Source organism: Bombina bombina, chromosome 5, assembly GCF_027579735.1.
Source record: "Bombina bombina isolate aBomBom1 chromosome 5, aBomBom1.pri, whole genome shotgun sequence".
Taxonomy (NCBI): Eukaryota; Metazoa; Chordata; class Amphibia; order Anura; family Bombinatoridae; genus Bombina; species Bombina bombina.
In genome coordinates, this window is record NC_069503.1 from 379,605,916 (window position 1) to 379,630,909 (window position 24,994).

The 24,994-nt window shown below is 39.6% G+C and overlaps 1 protein-coding gene across 2 annotated transcripts in view; it reads left to right on the plus strand.

Moving 5' to 3' along the window:
* The window catches only part of PLCL2 (phospholipase C like 2), a 568,421-nt gene that overhangs the window by 324,725 nt on the left and 218,702 nt on the right, over positions 1–24,994 (plus strand). For both annotated transcript variants that reach the window (XM_053714212.1, XM_053714213.1), the window contains exon 4: positions 1,724–1,927. In XM_053714212.1, the coding sequence (XP_053570187.1) occupies positions 1,724–1,927 (204 nt within the window). The remainder of the gene's footprint in view (positions 1–1,723; positions 1,928–24,994) is intronic.

Consider the following 24,994-nt stretch of genomic DNA (forward strand, 5'->3'; position numbering starts at 1 on the left):
AAGCTAAAATTAACCCTACAAGCTCCCTACATGCTCCCTAATTAACCCCTTCACTGCTGCGCATAATACACGTGTGGTGCGCAGTGGCATTTAGCGGCCTTCTAATTACCAAAAAGCAACGTAAAAGCCATATATGTCTGCTATTTCTGAACAAAGGGGATCCCAGAGAAGCATTTAAAACCATTTGTGCAATAATTGCACAAGCTGTTTGTAAATAATTTCAGTGAGAAACCTAAAGTTTGTGAAAAAATTTGTGAAAAAGTGAACATTTTTTTTTTATTTGATCGCATTTGGCGGTGAAATGGTGGCATGAAATATACCAAAATGGGCCTAGATCAATACTTTGGGATGTCTTCTAAATATATATATATATATATATATATATATATATATATATATATATATATATATATATATATATATATATATATATATATATATACATGTCAAGGGATATTCAGGGATTCCTGACAGATATCAGTGTCCCAATGTAACTAGCGCTAATTTTGAAAAAAAGTGGTTTGGAAATAGCAAAGTGCTACTTTTATTTAGTGCCCTATAACTTACAAAAAAAAGTAAAAAAACATGTAAACATTGAGTATTTCTAAACTCAGGACAAAATTTAGAAACTATTTAGCATTGGTGTTTTTGGGTGGTTGTAGATGTGCAACAGATTTTGGGGGTCAAAGTTTGAAAAAATTGTTTTTTTTCCATTTTTTCCTCATATTTTATAATTTTTTTAATAGTAAATTATAAGATATGATGAAAATAATGGTATCTTTAGAAGGTTCATTTAATGGCGAGAAAAACGGTATATAATATGTGTAGGTACAGTAAATGAGTAAGAGGAAAATTACAGCTAAACACAAACACCGCAGAAATGTAAAAATAGCCCTGGTCCCAAACAGACAGAAAATGGAAAAGTGCTCTGGTCACTAAGGGGTTAACTGTTAAAGCCAGGGGTGGAACTACCATTGATGCAGCAGGTGCAGTGGCACTAGGTGCAGAATGTGTACATTACTAATGCAGGGGAGCTTTTTATTAGTGTAGGTTGCAGGTCCACTCTCTATCTATATATCTATCTATCTATATTTATATATCTCTCGGTCTATACTCAAAATCATTATACAGAGCAGCATGCATATTATTACTATTGCATATTACTGAGCTACCTTTGGGGCCCTTTGATGAGTATGTCCGCTACTGGTTATAGCCTCTTTCTCTGTGTCTCGTATTAATAATAAAAAAGAGATTGCACATGCATTAGTCATTGTATCTCTGTAGTATGAATACCGTTCCTTCATATTTGTGCACTGGAGCGTAAGAAAAAGTTTATTAGGACATAAATAGCATAGCCTAGACGTAAAATTAGCATAGGCTGAATTTTTTTTATAAAATCAGAGCAAATCACTCAATTGTGAGACTTTCTTGCTTAGCCTTGTTACTGTTTGTGTTACTTGATAGGCTGTTGGCTATTTTTCCTGTTATGAGATCATTTGTGTCTTTGCTGGTGTGGAATTAATCTCTTTCATGAAATAGAATTGACAAGCTAATATTATGGCTTCATACTTTTCCTTTAGAATTTTTTTTTTTAACTATCGATGCTTTAATTTCATAAACAAGGTATAATGTTAAACAAATAAAAGGAAGCTTGTTATTGGAGATTGGAGTGGTGAGGTCAATAAAGCAAACCAATAATGTTACTTTATTTTCTCTACAACAGAATGCAGTTGTTTCATTCAAAGAGCTGTGTGGGCTTTCTCCTGTGGCTAATCTCATGCAGTGCATTATGGCGCTGTCGACTCGCTTGGCTGGACCTGACAATACACCAGTTGTGGTAATGAACCTCAACGATCAGTATCCCACTATGGAGCTGCAAGGGACAGTACCAGAGGTCATGAAAAGGATTTTAACAGCCTTCGACACAGTGAGTATTTCTTTTACACATTCACGGCACACATCAGAATGGCACAGCTTTTACTGGCAGTGCCCTTTTAATGACCGGTTCTTTTTTTATGCTACAGTAGATGCTAAAATAAATCTTCTTGAACAGCTTTTCTAATTCTTAGCATGTAAAAATGAGGCATACTGAGAAGCCAGAAATATTCCATTGTACATGGTGTGCTGGATTTCTTGTGCTTTACTGTTTTGGACACTTTACCAAGGCCTTATAGATGCTGCAAAATGGTGCTTCAGAACTCATCCACTTCATTTTGAAGCTAGAGTTAAATGAGTCTGTTAAACTTCTTCTAATCAAGAAGTGTGTGTGTGTGTATATAACAACATTTAAAATTATGGGGAGGCGAGAAGTGAGTTTAAAATCCTCCACTAAGCACACAATATAGAGAAAATAACTCATTGTGTAGTTCATTAACAAATCTAGACAGGCCAGAAGGCTAGTTTTTCCCACAGAAAACTTCTGAATTACATCGTTTCCAATGTAGCAATGGATTCTGGGTAAGATATGCAAATTAGGTTCACAATGACTGGCTTCTTTACTTCAGTCTGCTTTTACGCAGATTCCCTTTATGCCATAGCATCACTATTCATTTGATTATAAAAGTTGTGTGTAGGGTTTGTGAAGTTAAATGTAAATTATTAATGGTAATATATTTTGAGTAATACTGTATCATATAATTCCTATCAATTTGGAGATTTCATAATTCTTTGGTTTAGGAGTAACATAATCAGGATCTGTCTGTGATTCTTAATCCTTATATAAATAAATGTTATAAGTAGTTGAGGTGATCTATAAGAGTATCTTTGGTTGGGTTTTGTGGTTGAGGGATGATGGCAGGAGATTCATAATTGATTATTAAGAGGAAAGTTAGTAATTAGAGACAATGATGATGGTCTGTACATGTTTATAAAATGTTAAATAACTGAGGAAAGGTGGGTGATTTGTAATCTGCGATGATGATTGAGTTATGTATTCCTGTTGAAAGTAGATCAACTTTAAAAGTAATATATATGTATATTTTTCATAAGTGAGAGTCTACAAGACTACGAGTCAAAAACACCCCTACATTACAGAGCTTTGCTCCACTCCATACTCTGTGCAATCCCCCAGTTTTTTTTTTTTTTTTTTTTAACCTGATGGAGAAGGTGAATTCGGAAGTGCTCAGGTCTTCATGTAGCTGAGAGGCGGTCTCTACCTAATCAGAGACCCATTAACCCCCTCAATATTACCTCATGGACAGAGGGGAGGACAGGAGTTCAGCTGGGAAGAAAAAAATCTTCTCCCAGTGGAAGGCCTTACAGTGCCGCCAGGTGAAATGCAGATTTCTTTCCTATTGCATGGAGAGTCCATTAAACATTCTAATTACTAGTGAGATATTCACTCCTGCCCAGCAGGAGGAGGCAAAGAGCACCCCAGGAGAGCTGTTAAGAATCACTTCCCTTACCCATAACCCCCAGTCATTCTCTTTTCCTTGATCACAGGAGGATGGCGAAGGTGTCTGAAGATTTTAATCTTTTTAATGGGCACTTTTCCCTGCAAGCAAGGATTGGGGCTATGTTTTTGTGTCCATGTCAATCTCTTTAGTAAGAGTAATAATGGCTATTAGCAGTTAGAAGATGTAGTCTTTGCTTAAACTTCTAACATTATTGCTACCCCTATTATAGAAAGCCAGAGTTGGTTACTCTGTTCTTTCTTTTTTATAGGTCCCTGGTAGATATGGTGAAGCTGCCACACCTCAGAAAACAGCTCCTGCCTGATGGAGTAGGATCCACAGGTAAGTGCTTTCCCTTCTAGGTTTAAAGGTACCGGCACTATATGGGTTAAATACTTGTGGAAAGTATTTAAATCTGTTTTAGGGGCACTGCTTTTATGTGAAAAGAGGCCTCATTTTTTATTGGGGGCTTGGAGATGGGAGAGTGTATCAAGTGTTTGACAGGTGTTTGTTTTTCTTCTTACTTATTGCAATCACTTTTCAGCTCAACTTATTGGCCCAGTCGCTTTTGCTGTGCTGCTGTTGGTTTTTCGCGCCATTTTTGTTTGGCGCAATTTAAAAAAAAATGTTTTTTTATTGCAGTCACGTGACCGCTCCTCGGCACTTCCGGTTTTCGGCTTCTCTGTTCAGATCGGAGTTTGCTGCAGTGAGTGTAAAGGCTGCGTTCTATCTACAGTGGCAAGTGGATTTGGGCTGTTCCGGTAACAAGGAGGTGTTTTTTGCTACCAGGTGTGTCTAGTTTTCTGTGCTAGTGGGATAGCAATTTCTGGAGGGGTAAGACCTCAGCAGAGCTGAGGGTTTTTAAGTGCTTATATATGTTTTATTGCTTCATATAAATAAACTTTATTTGGCATTTACATTTTTTTTTATTAATTGTGAACTGATACCCAATTATGGACACTAATACTAAAGTTGATTCATTTGAAAAATGCTTATTGTGTTTGGAGGATAAGATAATTCCTCCTGTACAGTTTTGCGCGTCATGTTTAAATAAAACGTTAAAGTTTAAAGATAAGATGTCTCTTCCTGAGCCTCCTGTCTCTCAGAATAGTGTTATCCTATTCCTAGCTACGCCTCAGCTTTCCCCTCAAGCTTCCCAAGCTTCACATGCAGTGCCCTGCGGTTCCTCTCATCCTCCTGGGGGTGTTTTATTACCTGGGGATTTCGCTGCGCAGATTACTTCTGCTCTTTCTGCATCTTTATCAGCTTTTCCAAAGGTTTCTGGTAAACGAAAGAGGAAATCTAAACATATTGATGTTAGTAAGGCTGGCTCCGCTAAAGCTGCATTAGTCAGTTTGTCTCAATTATCTGATGAGGATGATTCTTCAGTGGCTTCTGAGGGGGAATTGTCAGATTCTGTTACTGTAGTGACACATTCTGCAGATTCAGAGGAGATTAATTTCAGATTTAAGTTAGAACACCTTCAAGTTCCTTTGAAGGAGGTTCTTGCTACTTTGGAAGACTCCAAATCTGTTGCAGAGAATCCAAAGAGGGTCTAGTAAGCTTAATAGGGTATATGATGTACCCTCATCTGTGGAAGTATTTCCAGTTCCAGACCGTATGGCAGATTATTATAACTCAGGAATTGGATAAACCAGTGATTCCTTCCCCTGTTTTTAAAAAGATGTTTTTTGTTGCTGACTCTAATTGTGACTCGTGGCGCACAGTGCCCAAGGTAGAGGGAGCTATCTCTACTCTGGCCACGAGAACTACTATTCCTATTGAAGATAGTTGTTCTTACAAGGATCCCATGGATAAGAAGCTTGAGGCTTTTTTGAAGAAGGTGTACATTGATCAGGGATTACAGTGGCAACCTGTTGCTAGTATTGCTACAGTTGCAGGGGCAGCATCTTATTGGTGCAATGATTTATCCAATCTTATCCTAGAAAAGACTACTATAGATTAGATCCAAGACAGGATCAATGCTCTCAAGCTAGCCAATACCTTTATTTGTGATGCCAACATGCAAGTTCTTAGGTTGGGTGCTAAGATTTCAGGTTTTAATCTTGGACTGCAGATGTTACATCCAAATAAAAGCTTTTATCTCTGCCTTTATAAGGGTAAAACCTTGTTTGGATCAGGTCTGGCAGAAATAATTTCTGACATTACATGTGGAAAGGGTTCTTTCCTACCTCAGGATAAAAAAAAATAGACCTAAGGGTCGCCAGAATTCTAATTTTCATTCCTTTTGTAACTTTAAGGGACAGAAGTCTTCCTCTTCCAATTCGGATCAATCCAAGTCTTCTTGGAGGTCCAGTTAGCCTTGGAATAGGGGGAAGCAAGCTAAGAAGCCTTCCGTTGATTCTAAATCAACTAGAAGGTGCCGCCTCCGATTCTGTAGTGGATCAAGTGGGGGTCAGGCTTTATTTTTTTCAGTGGGCTTGGATACGCGATGTTCTGGATCATTGGGCCATAGATATGGTATCCCACGGTTACATAATAGGATTCAAATCTTGTCCTCCCAGGGGCAGGTTCCACCTGTCAATGTTATCTGCAAATCAGATAAAGAGACAGCCCTTCTTAAACTGCCTAAAGGACCTATCATCCCTGGGAGTGATTGTTCCAGTTCCTTTAGAGGAAAGGGTCTAGGATTCTATTCAAATCTATTTGTAGTTCCCAAGAAGGAGGGCACTTTTCATCCCATTCTGGACTTAAAGTGTCTTAATCAATTCCTCAGGGTTCTGTCCTTCAAGATGGAGACCATTTGTTATATTCTTCCTTTAGTCCAAAAGGGTTAGTTCATAGATATGAAGGAACCATATCTTCATGTTCCTATTCACAGGGATTGTTACCGGTATCTAAGGTTTGCCTTCCTCGACAAACATTTCCAGTTTGTTGCCCTTCCTTTTGGCCTTGCTACAGCTCCCAGAATTTTTTCCAAAGGTTCTGGGGGCTCTTCTGGCAGTGGTGAGGTCCCAGGGTATTGCAGTGGCGCCTTATCTAGATGACATTCTTGTTCAAGTGCCATCTTTTCATCTAGCAAGATCTCATACCAAGATGTTGTTGTCTATTCTTCGTTCCCACGGTTGGAAAGTGAATCTGGGAAAGAGTTCCCTTGTTCCAGATAAAAGGGTTTGTCTCATGGGAACTATTATAGATTCCCTGTCCATGAAGATCTTTCTGACGGATGTCAGAAAATCCAAACTTCATGTTTCTTGCCTGGCTCAATGCATGGAGGTGATTGGACTGATGGTTGCCTTCATGGACATCATTCCTTTTGCTTGGTTCCATCTGAGACCTCTGCAGCTATGGATGCTCAGTCAATGAAACAGGGACCACTCAGATATCTTGCAGAGGATTAATTTGGATTACCCAACAAGAGTCTCACTCTCATGGTGGGTTTCACAGGACCATCAGTCCTTCCTGTGTGATTGTGACCACAAACGCCAGCCTGTTAGCCTGGGGAGCAGTTTGGGGTTTCTTAAAGACACAGGGTCTGTGGACTCCAGAGGAGTTGTCTCTTCAAATAAACATATTGGAGTTGAGAGCAATGTTCTATGCTTTAATAGCTTAGCCTCAACTAGCTTTGGTCTGATTTATCAGATTTGTCGGACAACATCACCTCGGTGGCCTACATCAATCACCAGGGAGGAATTTTGAGTTTCTTGGCAATGGAGGAGGTGTCTTGCATTCTCCAGTGGGCAGAGTCTCACGATTGCCATCTCTCTCATCCACATACCAGGGGTGGACAACTGGGAGAAGGATTTTATAAGCAGGAAGACTTTTCATCCCGGTGAGTGGGATCTCCACCCAGAGATTTTCATAATGATAACTCTCAGGTGGGGGGTTCCGGAGTTGGATCTGATGGCGTCTCGTCAAAACACCAAGCTTCCAAAGTATGGTTCAAGGTGAAGAGATGCTCAAGCTGTTCTGGTAGATGCTCTAGCAAATCCTTGGAACTTTAATCTAGCATACCTGTTTCCTCCGTTTGCGTTGCTTCCACGAGTAATTGCTCTCATCAAACAGAAGAGAGCTTCTGTGATTCTAATAGCTCCTGCATGGCCTCGCAGGATCTGGTTCGCGGATCTGTTGACAATGTCATCTCTTCCGCCGTGGAGGTTACCTTTCATGAAGGACCTTCTACTTCAGGGTCCCTTTCTTCATCCAAATCTGGTTTCTCTGAAGCTGACTGCTTGGAGATTTTGTTTGGCTAGACTGGTTTCTCTGAGAAAGTCATAGATACTATTCTTCAGGCTCATAAACCAGTTACTCGCAGAATTTACCATAGGGTATGGTGTAAATACCTTCATTGGTGTGATTCAAAAGGTTTTTCTTGGAACAAAGTAAGGGTTCTTCGAATTTTGGCTTTTCTTCAGGATGGCCTGCAGATGGGTTTGTCAGTCAGTACTTTGAAGGGTCAGATTTCTGCTCTGTCTATTTTTCTGCATAAATGTCTGGCAGTTTTGCCAGATGTTCAGTCTTTTGTTCAGGCCTTGGTCAGAATCAGGCCTGTGTTTAAATCTGTTGCTCCTCCTTGGAGTCTTAACCTTGTTCTTAGAATTTTGCGGCAGGCTCAGTTTGAGCCGATGCATTCTGTTAGTATTAAATTACTATCCTGGAAGATTTTGTTTCTTCTTGCTATTTCTTCTGCTCACAGAGTTTCCAAACTTTTGGCTCTGTAGTGTGATTCCTCTTACCTTATTTTTCATGCTGATAAGGCGGTCCTTCGTACTAAGCTGGGGTTTCTCTCTAAGGCAGTGTCGGATAGCAAAGTTAATCAGGAAATTGTTGTTCCTTCTTTTTGTCCTAACCCTTCTTCCCAGAAGGAACATCTTTTGCATAACTTGGATGTTGTGCTTGCTCTTAAATTTTACCTTCAAGCAACTAAAGATTTTCGGCAGCCTTCTGCCTTGTTTGTTTTCTCTGGTAAGCATAGGGGTCAGAAGGCCACTTCTACCACTCTTTCTCTCTGATTGAGAACTGTTATCTGTTTAGCTTATGAGACAGCTGTACAGCAGCCTCCTGAGAGAGTTACGGCTAATTCCACTAGAGCTGTTTCATCTTCATAGGCTTTCAAAAATGAAGCTTCTGTGGAGCAAATCTGTAAGGCGGCCACTTGGTCCTCTATTCATACTATTTCAAAATTCTATCAGTTTGATACTTTTGCCTCAGCTGAGGCTTCTTTTGGGAGAACGTTTTCTCAAGCGGTGGTGCCTTCAGTTTAGGACTGCCTGTCTTGTTCTCCCTCCCTAATTATTCTGTGTACTTGCTTGGGTATTGGTTCCCACTAGTAATTAGAATGTTTCGTGGATGCTTACCTGATAAATGTATTTCTTTCCGGGCATGGAGAGTCCACTACCCTCCCTTATTCAAATTAAGACGGCAGTTTTTTGGCTAGTCCTCAGGCACCTCTATACCCTTGTGTTATTTTCTTTTTCTGTTTCCCTTCGGCTGAATGACTGGGGGTTATGGGTAAGGAAAGTGATACTTAACAGCTCTGCTGGGGTGCTCTTTGCCTCCTCCTGCTGGCCAGGAGTGAATATCCCACTAGTAATTAGAATGTTTTGTGGACTCTCCATGCCTGGAAAGAAATAAATTTATCAGTTAAGCATACATTTTGTTTTCTATGCCAATATCAGTGTGCTTCCCCTTTAGATCCTTGAATCTATGCTTGCACTTCTTCAGATGGGCCCTACAACTGATTGCAGACCGCTGCAGTACATGGTAAACAAAGATGTAATAGATAATAAAAACAATTGAACTTCTTTGATACAGTGCTTATTTCTTTCTAATGACACAGTGAGTCCACGGATCATTTAATTACTATTGGGAATATCACTCCTGCCCAGCAGGAGGCGGCAAAGAGCACCTCCCTTCCCTCCAACCAGTCATTCTCTTTGCCTACGTTAAGAGCAAGGAGGTGGTAAAGTTTAGGTGTTTGGAAGAAGATTCTTCAAGCAAGATTTTGTTATTTTTCAGCAGTACAAGTTTGTTATGCTTTGTCCTGGGGTGTAGCCATAGCCCATGTCAGTCTCTTCAGTAGAGCAGTGGTGGCTTTTAAGCAATGGGAACTTGTGGCGTACAATCCTCACTGCACCTCCCATGTATTTAATGCTGCCCTAACATTAAAAGCCTGAGTAAGATTACTCAGTCTTTGTTTTTCTTCCACAGGTCCATGTGAGGGAGCACGCCTCTCAAACCTAATGAGCTGCCTTGCTGCCTGGCAGATTTCTGAAGGTAAGTGCTGACTTTATTTTTCTGGGAACATATGCAGGAAAACTATGGCACTTTAATATCAGTTGATGGGACAAGATACTTTCTCCTATAGAATTAGGGGATCATGTTAATATTGGCAGTAATGGCAGGCACTGGGGACGTGGAGACTTAGGCTCAATATGTGGTGTTTTTTTCTCTTACTCCAGGCGGCTTTACTTTAGAGTACATTTAGCCGACCGGGAGGTTAATTTTGATACGGCGGGGTTAGCTGAGGCGGCAAGTTTCTGTTGCGCGCCTTTTTCTCCTTTACTTCCTGTGTTCCGGAGGGGATATAGCTGCATTTTACAGCATATAGAAGTTGAGTCCGGAATTCTCTAGCAGAATATTCACTGCAGTGTCAGTAAGGCAGGTAAGCACCTTAGGAAAAGCTAAGCTGAGGTGTAGAGGTTGTCTGGGGTGTTTTTGTGACAGTTGAATAAAAATAAAAGTGCAGAAAAATAAAGCTTCGTTTCGTTTTAATATTTAAAGAGACAGTAACGTTTTTTTGTGTTTTAATTTAAAATTAAAATATAAGTTTATTTAATTCTAATTTGTTCAATTGTGAGTTAATATGGACCAAGAGGCCCTGCAAAATGTTATGTGTTCTTTATGTTTTGATGCTAACGTGGAACCACCAATCCCTTTCTGTTCCTCATGTTGTATTGAGAGAACTTTAAATTACAGGGATAGACTTTTTTTCTGAGCCAACATTTTCTAAGGGGGATGCTGTTCAGGAGTCTTCTGACAATGTTCAAGATATGCCGCAGCTTTCTCCTCAAGTGTCCCAAATTTTATTGTCCACACATGCAGTGCCCTGCGCTTCCTCTCATACTCCGCCTGGAGTTACGTTGCAAGACATCGCTTCCCTCATGTCCTCTGCGGTATCTGATGCGTTGTCTGTTTTTCCCATGCTGCAGGGAAAGCGCAAGAGGAAATGTAAAGAATCAGTGAGTAAGGTTTCTGACACAGTTGTGGCTATTTCGAATGTTCCCTCCCAGAAATCCGAGGAGGAAGATACTTCGGTAGCATCTGAGGGTGAAATCTCAGACTCAGACAGTGTAATTCCTTCTTCTGATACTGAAGTTGTATCCTTCAGGTTTAAGCTGGAACACCTGTTTGTTACTTAAGGAGGTTTTGACTACCTTGGACGACTTCGACACTACTGTCGTAGTCAATCCTAAGAAGTCTAGCAAGCTAAAGAAGTATTTTGATGTACCTTCCATGGTGGAGGTTTTCCCTGTACCAGATCGGCTACAGAAATTATTGCTAAGGAATGGGAGAGACCGGGTATTCCTTTTCTCCATCCCCTATTTTTAAAAAGATGGTTCCAATTGCTCACTCTATCAAGGAGTCTTGGCAGATGGTCTCCAAGGTGGAAGGGGCAATTTCCACTTTTGCTAAGAGGACCACTTTTCCTATAGAGGATAGTTGTTCCTTTAAGGATCCTATGTATAAGAAGTTAGAGGGTTTGCTCAAAAAGATGTATGTTCACCATGATTTACAATGGCAACCTGTGGTGGGTATAGCTACCATCACTAGTGCGGCAGCATACTGGTTTAATGCGTTGTCTGATTATATTCAGGCAGACACTCTCCTTGACGAGATCCAAGATAGGATCAAGGCCCTTAAATTGGCCAATTCTTTTATTACGGATGCTTTCCTATAGGTTTTTAAGCTAGGAACAAAAATTTCTGGGTTTGTCGTACTGGCCTGCAGAGCCTTATGGTTGAAATCCTGGTCTGCGGATGGGTCATCTAAATCTAAGCTTTTGGCGATTCCCTACAAGGGGAAGACCTTGTTTGGGCCAGGCCTGGCTGAGATTATTTCCGACATTTCTTCCCTCAGGATAAGAGGAATAATCAGAAAGGTTGTTCCTTTCTAAACTTCAAGGGTAAGCCTTCCTCTCCCTCTACAAAGCAGGAACAGTCCAAGCCTTACTGGAGGGCCAACCAGTCGTGGAACAAGGGAAAGCAATCTAAGAAGCCCGCTAATGACTCAAAGTCGGTATGAAGGGTCTGTCCCGATCCGGGACCAGATCTTGTGGGGGGCAGACTTTCCTTCTTCGTTCAGGCTTGGGTTTGGGATGTTTAGGATCCTTGGGCGGTGGACATTGTGTCCCAGGGATACAAACTAGAGTTCAAGACCTTTCCTCCCAGGGGCAGGTTTCTGCTCTCAAGATTATCTGTAGACCAGATAAAAAAAAAGAGGCGTTCTTACACTGTGTTCAAGATCTTTCCGACCTGGGAGTGATAATTCCTGTTCCAATGCAGGAACAGGGTCTAGGATTTTACTCCAATCTGTTCGTGGTTCACAAAAAAAGAGGGAACTTTCAGACCAATTCTAGATCTCAAAAGTCTAAACAAGTTCTTCAGAGTACCATCCTTCAAGATGGAAACTATTCATTCCATTCTTCCCTTGGTTCAAGAGGGTCAATTTATGACAAAGTAGATCTAAAGGACGCGTACCTGCATGTTCCCATCCACAGGGATCATCACAAGTTTCTGAGGTTTGCATTTCTAGACAAACAGTTGCTTTCCTTTACACACAAATTCAAGTGTGTGCTACAATTTATATCCTTAAATGGACACTAAACCCAATTTTTTTCTTTCATTATTCAGAAAGAGCATGCAATTCTAAGCAACTTTCTAATTTACCCCTATTATCAATTGTTCTTCGTTCTCTTGGTATCTTTATTTAAAAAGCAGGAATGTGATGCATAGGAGACGGCCCATTTTTTGTTGAGAACCTGGGTTATGCTTGCTTATTGGTGGCTAAATGTCAGCCTCCAATAAGATTTACATTCCTGCTTTTAAAATAAAGATACCAAGAGAACTAAGAAAAATTGATAATAGGAGTAAATTTGAAAGTTGCATAAAATGTCATGCTCTATCTGAATCATGAAAGAAAAAAATTTGGGTTCAGTGTCCCTTTAACTGGCAGGTTAGGGTTGACACCAAAATTTACAATTAGCATACACAAGTCTTTGTCATAATATAGGACATAAAGTCCTATAAATTCCCATGAAGATCTTCAGAAGTTGTTAGGTAATTCTAATGACAAGTAATTTGTTTCCACAGCTCCCAGTTACCCTTAGTGGTTTTCCTACTTCTCTTTCGCTCCTTACCAACTACCTACATTGTTCTACCTAGTGATCTCTGGCTCACTAACTTCTGTCTTCCTTTTATGGTTTTGTCTTCTAGTCTGACCCTTATACTCTTGCTTGGTCTGTTTACCCAGCTTGATCCATGTCTTGGTTCTTGGGATGCTTTTGTCTGAGTCCTGGTGCCTGACCCTTGGCAGGACTGATCTCTGTTTTTTTAACCCTGGTTTATCTCTATGACCTTACTGCCTACTGCCTAGCCCTTTTGTGCTACTGCTTTGTCAGACAGTGTTCTTGGCTTTACCCTCGTCTCTACATCTGACTCAGGCTCTAGATCTAACTTGGCATGTCTACTTATCAGCCTTGGTGACTATTTCCTCTGTAGCTTTCCTAGGTGTACATAAAGGTGTATTATTGCCTACTAGTGGATTTTCTGCTCCTTCAAACTCCCTATGGTAAATGTTTTACAGTTAGTTATTTCCACCTTAGCCAAGTAGACTACTATTCCTTTATTAGACAGTATCTTCTTTAAGGACCCAATGGACAGGAAGCTTAAAAGCATCCACAGATGCTCTTTTCAGCTGGCCGGTTTACAGCTGTCACTGTAGTGGCAGCATCTACAATGGTTTGATGGGATAACCTCTCAGATCTTTAATCTACAGGGAGTGCAGAATTATTAGACAAATGAGTATTTTGACTACATCATCCTCTTTATGCATGTTGTCTTACTCCAAGCTGTATAGGCTCGAAAGCCTACTACCAATTAAGCATATTAGGTGATGTGCATCTCTGTAATGAGAAGGGGTGTGGTCTAATGACATCAACACCCTATATCAGGTGTGCATAATTATTAGGCAACTTCCTTTCCTTTGGCAAAATGGGTCAAAAGAAGGACTTGACAGGCTCAGAAAAGTCAAAAATAGTGAGATATCTTGCAGAGGGATGCAGCACTCTTAAAATTGCAAAGCTTCTGAAGCGTGATCATCGAACAATCAAGCGTTTCATTCAAAATAGTCAACAGGGTCGCAAGAAGCGTGTGGAAAAACCAAGGCGCAAAATAACTGCCCATGAACTGAGAAAAGTCAAGCGTGCAGCTGCCAAGATGCCACTTGCCACCAGTTTGGCCATATTTCAGAGCTGCAACATCACTGGAGTGCCCAAAAGCACAAGGTGTGCAATACTCAGAGACATGGCCAAGGTAAGAAAGTCTGAAAGACGACCACCACTGAACAAGACACACAAGCTGAAACGTCAAGACTGGGCCAAGAAATATCTCAAGACTGATTTTTCTAAGGTTTTATGGACTGATGAAAAGAGAGTGAGTCTTGATGGGCCAGATGGATGGGCCCGTGGCTGGATTGGTAAAGGGCAGAGAGCTCCAGTCCGACTCAGACGCCAGCAAGGTGGAGGTGGAGTACTGGTTTGGGCTGGTATCATCAAAGATGAGCTTGTGGGGCCTTTTCGGGTTGAGGATGGAGTCAAGCTCAACTCCCAGTCCTACTGCCAGTTTCTGGAAGACACCTTCTTCAAGCAGTGGTACAGGAAGAAGTCTGCATCCTTCAAGAAAAACATGATTTTCATGCAGGACAATGCTCCATCACACGCGTCCAAGTACTCCACAGCGTGGCTGGCAAGAAAGGGTATAAAAGAAGAAAATCTAATGACATGGCCTCCTTGTTCACCTGATCTAAACCCCATTGAGAACCTGTGGTCCATCATCAAATGTGAGATTTACAAGGAGGGAAAACAGTACACCTCTCTGAACAGTGTCTGGGAGGCTGTGGTTGCTGCTGCACGCAATGTTGATGGTGAACAGATCAAAACACTGACAGAATCCATGGATGGCAGGCTTTTGAGTGTCCTTGCAAAGAAATGTGGCTATATTGGTCACTGATTTGTTTTTGTTTTGTTTTTGAATGTCAGAAATGTATATTTGTGAATGTTGAGATGTTATATTGGTTTCACTGGTAAAAATAAATAATTGAAATGGGTATATATTTGTTTTTTGTTAAGTTGCCTAATAATTATGCACAGTAATAGTCAGATATCCCCCTAAAATAGCTATAACTAAAAACAAACTAAAAACTACTTCCAAAACTATTCAGCTTTGATATTAATGAGTTTTTTGGGTTCATTGAGAACATGGTTGTTGTTCAATAATAAAATTAATCCTCAAAAATACAACTTGCCTAATAATTCTGCACTCCCTGTAGATATGAATTTGTTGATGATATCCAGGAATGTGTTAAGCTAATTAAAGGGATAGAAAGGTAAAAAATGAATGTGCATTTCAATTTGAAATAGAAGCATTTTTGCAATATACTTTCATCATCAAAAATGCTTTCAGTAAAAGTTATTACTGTTTTTCCGCAGCATATGCCCATGTGAAGGCCTGTGCACCAGTATTCAAACAACACACCTTCTCAGAGAGATAGCGGTGGTGTGTATTGCTTCTAAAGACATAATTTGTGTCATAGCAGCCACTGCTGACCCTCTGAGTAGGCATGGTGTTTGAATACTGGGGCACAGGCCTTCAAAGGATATCTGCGTATGCCACTGAAAATAGTAATAAAATTACTTGAAGAATTGTTTTCTAATGAAAGCATATTGCAAAAATACTTCTATTTCAAATTGAAATCCACCCATGCACATTTAGTTTTCAACCTTTTTATCCCTTTAGGACTGCTAATAGCTTCCTTCGTAATGCAACAGTGGAGAAGGTTTGATATTCTTGTGAACTCTCAGCATCATTGTCAGGGTTTTTTCCCTGTTTTGTTTGCCATGTGCTGCTGGCAGCCATTTTACTCACCTCTCTTGCTGACTATGGTGCATTGTGGGGAATGCTGCTCATTTTCTGCACTTCCTTTTATGGCCAGACTGGTGTGCATCATCTGTGTGAGACAGGATGCAGTCTCAGAATTGTGATGTCATCACTTATTATTTAAAGGGCCTCTGTTCAGTATGCTTTGCCTTTGCGTTGTCTCAGACCTGTTTGTGAGAGTTCCTGTGTATTACCTGGCTGTCTGACGTCCTTCCTGGTTCCTGATCCCTGGCTTGTTCCTGACTCTGCTGTTTTCCTTGTTCCTGATTCCGGCTCGTCTGACTATTCGCTTTGGCTCCTGACTTGGCTCGCCTGACTACCAGCTCTGGTTTTGAATCCTGGCTTGTTATTTGACTTGTGGACTTTTTATTATTTTTTTTGTTATTAATAAAGGTGTGATTATTTTTGCACTTCTCGTCTCAGTCTGATTCCTGGCACCCTGACAATCATAAAATAAATTAATTTGCCAGGTAAGCAAATTATTTTTTTCTTTATAAAGTAGGTATTTTAATTGTATACCCGAAATGGAAGTAGATATACATCATGCGGTACAAAGCACAGCATACGGCATAACGTAGATCTACATATGACATGTTGGAAGGCCAAGCAGACTTGGTTGTCAACTTCTATTTCAAATTGAAATAACCCATGCACATTTCATTTTCAACCTTTTTATCCCTTTAGGACTGCTAATATCTTCCTTTGTAATGCAACTGTGGAGGTGGTTTGCATTCATGCTAAGAGCACTGCCATGGCTTTTCTAGCCAGATGTGCCTTATGGCTTAAGTCCTTTTCTGTTTGGTCCAGGTCTAGATGCTATTATAACTATAATGACAGGTGATAAGGGAGCTTTTCTGCTGCAGGACAAGAAGTCTAAGGGCAAGAATAGACCTACAGGATGTTTTTGTTCCTTTTGCCAGTCTAGGTCCGAAAAGACTTTCTGGAGGTCTAGTTCATCCTGGTCTAAGACCAAGCAGGCCAAGAAATTTACTCCCACCTCCAAGTTGGCATTAGGATGTGTTTCCCAGATAATATTATCCCACTTGATATTCTCTCACCATCATAAAAGAAATTTAATTTGCCAGGTTAGCAAATTTCTTTTTTATTTTATAAAGTAGATATTTTAATTCAATACCCGAATTGGATGTAGATATACATCATGCAGTACAAAGCCCAGCATACCACATAACGTAGATCTACATCTGACATGTTGGAAGGCCAAGCAGTCTTGGAATGCCTTCATATCGTAATGGAATACGATCAGTGCTCCATTACCATATGAGGCAAGATTTCCAGATCTTTACAGACAGTACTACTGTCTGCATCACTGTCTGTAATGATTATCTGTTGCTGCTGTCAGTAGGTGTGGGAGGGAGGTGGGTGGGTAACCCAGCAGGGAAGAGTGATGGAGATAGGGGCGGACCCAACACTACAGAAAATTAGTTTTGAAGGGAGATGGAGGGATGGGCCGCTACACTACTGAAAAAAAATCAGATGTGGGACCCAACATAACGATTGTGGGGAGAGGGGAGGCAGGGAGGGTGAGGGGAGACCTGGACACTAAAGAGAAAAGTATTAATAAATAAAATGAAGAAAATATATAAGCTGGGCACTGGCAGCAGGAACCTGCAGTGATGTCAGTGTTTGGGGAGTCACTGGCTAGTATCAGAGCCAGATTGCTGAGATATTAGATATACTGTACTATAAAATGACACACACAAACACAGAGGGAGCAGTATTGAGCCGGCAGGCAGGCAGTTGCTCTCATTCACCAGCCTTCTCCTACTGACTTACCACATCATCATACACAGCCGTCAGCTTAAAAATAAAGTAACATGCTCCTTACAATTTTGTTCTGAATGCATAGAGGTCTCTTGTTGTGTTAAAGCTATTAGTCATACCAATACTTATGTGTTTACTTGTTTAAAGTTGCCAAGATAATATTTACATCCCATGGTACCTAGATACTAATTTTATAGATTTTGCAGACAATTTGCATGTTTTAGGTATTAAATAAATGATTTAATTAAATATTTTCAGTAGAAGCTTCACTTATGCAACCAAAAGTTAAACAAAAGTGTTTAATTCGTAATAACACTGAACATCATTTGCCCATTTTGTCATTAACATGGGTGAAAATTAAATATCTTACATTTTAACATCTCTGTAGCTAAGTATAAAGTAATACTTTATAGGCCTTTGTAGGATCTGAGCAACCACTGTGTAGAATGCATCACATTCAAGCAATTTGCAGGATTTTATAGATAATTTAAAGCAAAAACAAGAAAAAATACTGCATCTTTCAGCATAAATGTAGAAATTTGAATACCTTTGTTGATAAGTAAAAATAAGTGTGTGTGTGTGTATGGTTAAATGTATTATCTTTTTTTTTTTAAGGTGTCTGCTATCCTGTATAGACCTCTATTTATCCATTTACTTTGTACAATCTTATCTATCGAAGTGTTAAGATTTGTTAGTGGTGCAGCTGACGATCTGCTATTAAGTATTGGGTATTTCTGTGTCCGCTTATCCCATATAAATAGTGTGTGCAAGATAGTTATAAAGTTTTTCCCTGTCTGAGGCCTGTATGTTTTAGGCGTCTATATTAGTTTAGCTATGTCGTCCACCGCAATAATGTCAGCTTCTAAATGAACCCATTGTATGTCACTAGTAATATGATGCCATAATGCGGTTTGTGCCATTCTCGCAGCATTGTAGTATGAAGACAAATGTGGTATCCCTAGCTCTCCTCCTGTTCTATGTCTTGTCGTTATGTGTTTATTTATTCTAGCCCTTTTGTTGTTCCATATAAATCTTAGGATATCTGCCTGTAATTTATCGATTTCTATACGTGGTATGGAGATAGGAAGTGACCTAAACAGGTAGAGAAGCTTGGGCAAAATCGTCATCTTTATAGTTACTATTCTCCCTAGGAGTGATATCTTGTACTTTGACCATTTGGTCATAAGGTGTCTCAAGTGTGTAAGCATGGGTTTTTAGTTATATTAATAAAGGGCATGTACATCAGAGGAAAGATTAATTCCCAAATATTTAATCGACTTTTTTGCCCATTTAAATGTGAAATTTAGCTCCAGAATTTTCTTTGTCATTAAAGGAATATTAAGACCTAATGCCTCGCATTTATCCTTGTTAATTTTATAATCCGATAATACACTAAATTTCTGAAGTATGGAGTAAAGAGGTGGTAGGGACAAAAGGGGTTTTGTAAGAGTTAGGATGACATTGTCCGCAAACAATGCCATCTTATATTGTTTTTGAGCTACCGGAATACCTGCAATGTCTGGGCAATCTCTAATTTTAATAGCCAATGGCTCTATACAAAGGGCAAATAGAAGTGCTGACAAGGGGCATCCTTGCCTTGTACCATTTCAAATATCTATTTTCCTGGATTGATATCCTGCTAGCCTTATATATGCTGCTGGTGTAGAATACAGGGATTCTATAGCATTGAGGAATTCCCCCTTCATACCAATGCCTTTCAGCATAGCCAGCATATAACTCCAATCCACTCTATTGAATGCCTTCTCTGCATCCAATGATAAGAACAGAGAAGGCATTCTTTCCAAGGACGCGAAGTTGGTCAGGTCAATTATTTTCCTAATATTGTCTGGGGCTTCCCTGACTCTAACAAATCCCACCTTGTCTGAATGAACGAGTTCTGTAAGGGGGTCATTTAAACGATTAGCCAAAATTTTTGTGAATAACTTGATGTCCTGATTGATTAGGGATATAGGCCTATAATTCTTACAGTGTTGTTTATTTTTATCTGGTTTGGGTATTACTGAAATTCTTGCTAATAGCATCTCATCAGGAATTGCACCTCCGTTCATAATGGAATTAAAGATTAGTACTAATTGTGGGGCTATTAAGTCTCTAAAGGTTTTGTAGAATGCTCCTGTGTATCCATCTGGGGCTGGTGATTTGTTGGGCTTTAAAACCCTGATTGCTTTCAATACCTCTGCTAAAGTGATTGGTGAGTTTAAAGTACGTATGTCTTCAGAGGAAAGTGTAGGTAACTTACTTTCATCTAGGAATTTATTTAATTCATCTTCCTTATTAATCTTTTTTGAGTGGGTAGGGAGATTGTAAAGGTTATGATAAAAATCTGCAAACAGATTTGCTATTTCCATTGGGTCGTTAGTTATTCTACCCTTATCAGTTTGTAATTGGGGGACAGTCGTGGCCCTTGTGATTTCTTTTAGTTTATTTGCTAACATTCTGTCAGGCTTATTGGCATGTACAAAATAATGAGTCTCTAATAATTTGATGGCTCTGGTTGCGTCTTCTGTTAATAAACTATCTAGCTCCTGCTTTTTTTTGTGTGATTACTTGTGCTGTTTTCCTGCTTGGGTGATTGATTTCACTTCGTCTCAATTCTTCAATATCTTTTTTTAATGTCTCTAGTTGCTTTTTGTGTGCCCTATTCTGTTTGGATGCCTCCTCCATTAACTCACATCTTATTGTTGCTTTAAGAGCACCCCAAAAATATAGTGGGTTTTCGCTGGTTCCCTTGTTTTCGTCTATAAAGTGGGCTATTTTTGTGTGTATGCTTTGACCAACTAATTGATCTCCTAACAGTCTAGGATTAAGAACCCAGTTGCGGGTTCTGTTATGATTTATTATGCCCTGAATGGTGGCTGTTACTAGTGCATGATCTGACCACATGAATGCTAGCATTAGTTAGAAGTGGGACAAGAATTTGGCTAAGGAGGATGTAGTCTATTCTGGAGTGTGTTTTATGCACTGGAGAGTAGAATGTATAGTCCCTTTCATTTTTATGTGTGGTTCTCCATGCATCTATGAGGTTGTGATCTAGGAGAAAGTCCCCTAGAATTCTCTGAGTCGGTTCAGTCTTCTGTGTGGTTTGCGTCACAGTTTTAGTTCTATCAATTTGATTATTAAGAGTTAGGTTGAAATCTCCCCCATAATCATTTTATATATTTTCCAAAAAGTTAATTGTTTACTCACTTTAGATAAGAATGAGGATTGTCTTTCATTAGGTGCATATATATTCCCAAGAATAACCGGGGTGTTGTGAATGAGCCCTCTAACTATCAAGTACCTTCCATCCCTATCTCTGATTACTTCTTCCTCCTTAAAGTTCAAGGACGCGTGTAGTAGAATGGAGACTCCTTTGTGTTTTTTAGAGCTAACAGTGTGATATTGTTCTGGGAAAGATTTGTCCCAATATTTAGGTGTGCTCTCTTTAGTGAAGTGCGTTTCTTGCAACATTATGATTTGTGCGTGTTGGGCTTTATATTCTGATTGTGCCTTTTTATGTTTAATATTAGAATGTAGGCCTCTAACATTATGGGATATTATTTTAATAGAGGTCATGGGGTAAATGTGGATAATGTATTGCTAAAGGTATGCTATGCTGCCTTAAGAGGGTATTACCTTTTTTTAACCAGATTAACCAGTCTTGAGAAAAAAAAAAAAAATGTTTTTTGTTTTCCAGCATGTGGAGGCATGGTTCTAGGATAGTTGACCTTTTAAGACAGTTGTGGTCACTTAATCATGTTTTTCATGATATTTTAAATATCGATTTAAAAACATATACTTAAATAATTTAATGCAAGAAAATGTTTTCCACAGGTTAATTGCAGCTATTTTATTTAAGTTTAGTTTATATTATAGTTAATGATCTATGTGGTATGTATGTGTGTGTGTATGTATATATATATATATATATATATATATATATATACAGAGAGAAGTGCACTCACAGGAACGAACAACTGGCTCAAAACCATTGTTAGCCTGTTCTATAGCGATTTGCCACCTGGGTGCAACTTTTTAGCCCAGTAATGCTTTTCACAGAGTGGAACTTTCCTGTAGTATATCAGTCTGATCCCGCCTATTACGGTCAGTCCAGCGCCGAAATACCAGGCAATTCCTCTCTGAACAAGGAACACAGCAAACCCAGACGATCGTTTCAGCCTTCATTGGGCCTCGTCAGTGAGGTGTAGCCATATTCCTCTAAGCACACTGAGCAAGGAGTCCACGTCTGGTTGCCCCTTATTCCCATAGGGAGACTAAATACATACAGAGAGAAGTGCACTCACAGGAACGAGCAACTGGCTCAATACCATTGTTAGCCTGTTCTATGGCGATTTACCACCTGGGTGCAACTATTTAGCCCAGTAATGCTTTTCACAGAGTGGAACTTTCCTGTAGTATATCAGTCTGATCCCGCCTATTACGGTCAGTCCAGCGCCGAAATACCAGGCAATTCCTCTCTGAACAAGGAACACAGCAACCCCAGACGATCGTTTCGGCCTTCATTGGGCCTCGTCAGTGAGCTGTAGCCATATTCCTCTAAGCACACTGAGCAAGGAGTCCACGTCTGGTTGCCCCTTATTCCCATATGGAGACTAAATACATACAGAGAGAAGTGCACTCACAGGAACAAACAACTGGCTCAATACCATTGTTAGCCTGTTCTATGGCGATTTACCACCTGGGTACAAGTTCTTTTCTGTGAAAAGCATTACTGGGCTAAAAGAAGCTGCACCCAGGTGGTAAATCGCCATAGCACAGGCTAACAATAGTATTGAGCCAGTTGTTTGTTCCTGTGAGTGTGCTTCTCTCTGTGTGTATTTAGTCTCTCTATGGGAAAAAGGGGAATCCAGACGTGGACTCCTTGCTCAGTGTGCTTAGAGCAATATGGCTACACCTCACTGACGAGGCCCAATGAAGGCTGAAACGATCGTCTGGGGTTGTTGTGTTCCTTGTTCAGAGAGGAATTGCCTAGTATTTCGGCGCTGGACTGACCGTAATAGCCGGGATCAGACTGATATACTACAGGAAAGTTCTTTTCTGTGAAAAGCATTACTGGGCTAAAAGAAGCTGCACCCAGATGGTAAATCGCCATAAAACAGGCTAACAATAGTATTGAGCCAGTTGTTCGTTCCTGTGAGTGTGCTTCTCTCTATGTGTATATATATATATATGATACAAAGGGTTAACAGCGCTTACAGATCTTCCTAAATATTGGATTTAGTATGAGTCTCTGGAGAGAAATAAGAAATATGTATATATATATATATATAGTCCTCGGTTAGAGAGCAAAGTTGTGAATCCAAGTGTAGTAGGAGTGTATTAGATACCCTTACCAAAAATTACCCCAATCGTATGAGGTAAGTTTGCCGCATTGGAGGATGTATCTGGTGGTGAGTATATCCTGGATGATATGATCTGTGTTATTCGACAGCCTCTTGGAGTAGAAGGAAGTGTGGATCCTTCTGTACTGGTCTCTCCTGGAAACTTCCTGTGCTTGTTGCCTCTTGGAGCTGTGCTTTGTTGTCTTGGTATGAATTTTCTTGTCCGTATGTATACCCGAAAAGACAAAAAAAGCAGGGATACTGTAATACCGTTTTTATTCAATACAATTTTAAAATAGACATATATTACACTCACATTTTCTGACCTCAATGTTATGAGGTATGTTTACAGCACACAGGGTTAAAGATGATCTCTTATCAGATTCACAGGTTGTTGTGTCCCAGGCCAGTCAGAAATATATAGTGAGTCAATATCCAATAGATTTAGTTAAAGTTAGTCTTGTCAAGCCAGTAAAGTAGAAAAGTAGTTTCTCCAGTCTGTTTTGCTTGTTCAGTTAGTAACTTTAGTAGGATAGTCTATTACAAATGCAGGTAAATCCAGTATACCCAATAAAAGGCTGTGTTAGGTAGACCGCTGACTACCTAACACAGCCTTTTATTGGGTATACTGGATTTACCTGCATTTGAGTAGAATGTGCCCGCTCAAAGAGATTGAGTGGAGACAAGCGTTGCTCCTAAAAATGCGCTAGTCAGTGATATGAAGACCTGGTAAGACAGCTATTAGATACAAATATTATAAGTCTATGTTAACTAATAGAAAATATGATACATAAATTAAGTTTATATCAGAAAGCTGTCAATGTGGATGTGAGCTAACCACGACTGATGTTACTGGCAATTACTATAATACTGGTGGGATATGGCTGATCTACTGGATGGCAATTACTGGACTTACAAAAGAAGATGGAGGGGAGGAAGACAAATAGTGATGTAAGTCCATCTAAAGGAATTAGGAAAACTACTACAAAGAGACAGGTAAAGGGAAGAAAATAAATGAAATATATATAAAAAAAAAAAATTAAGATTTTCTTTTTTTTATATACTTTAATTTCATTATTTCAAGCCAAGACTATACCAAACTCTGCTAGCTTTAGAATGGAAGCATCTTCCTCTGAGTACAGTGCCGGGCGGGAGGAGTTAAAAATGCAATCTAGCAACGCAAGTTGCGCAGTACTATGCAACGTGTGTAGGGAGATTGTAATTTAACTCCTCCTCCATTGGTTTTCACTGATGTCCAGCCAGACACTGTAGGGAGTTGCGGCGTGACGGGGGTGACACCATCAGAGGGGATTAATTCCTGCTTGATGGTGTCAAGGACCACCAACATCTTCTCGTGGACCACCAGTGGTCCACGGACCACTGGTTGGCGACCGCTGCTTAGATGACACCATTTCTATGTCAGCCAGGTATTTAGGAAACGTCAATGCTCTGGAAAATCAAATATGGTAGCCTCAGAGGGGAAATTGAAGAAATGTGTTTCCTCCTTTATCTTCTTCATTGCCAGCATATCCACCATCATGGGTACCCAACTTTTTAACTATAATAATAATAATTATTAATGCATTCAAAATGTCCTCTGATATGAATGATGGAAATTATGTTTTTTTGTTTGTTTTTTAGATAATAGGCAGGCAAAATCGGTCTTTGGTGCAATCTTTAGAGTATCTATTAGATTGGTGGTTGGCAAAATATGATATCTGTGAGTCAGCCAAATATTTTGGGAGCCATAGAATGAATTCATATATTAATATAGGTAAAATAATACAAAGGTTAGGACTTAAAGGGGTAGTAAATACACGTTGAGATTTTAGATATAATGTTAATTTATGTATAATGAAACAACTTTGTAATATATTTTCATTATTTATTTCCCCACCTTTTCATGTAATTAAACTCTGAAAATTGAGCAATTTCTATTTTTGAGAACTTACTCTGTACCCTGCTGATTTCTCAAGGCTAACTCGGTTATATTTCTGTCCCTAATTGGCTTTATGAGATAACAACTGCTAAACAATTTATTCTCTATTAACATTATAATCGGAGTTAGCCTTGTTGTCTGCTGACTGAAGCCCAGATTGGCTTCTCCAAATAGTTAATAGTTTAGCTATTGATACATTATTGCAGTAAAAAGGATGTTAATGTGTTTAAAAATATTGACTTGGCTGATATGTTGTTCTATAGCAACTCAACAGAAATTTCTTGTAATTACAAGGTGTTTACTGTCCCTTTAAAGACTAATGTTAGGAACCATGACTTTCTTCCTCCTAACTTGCCATTTTAA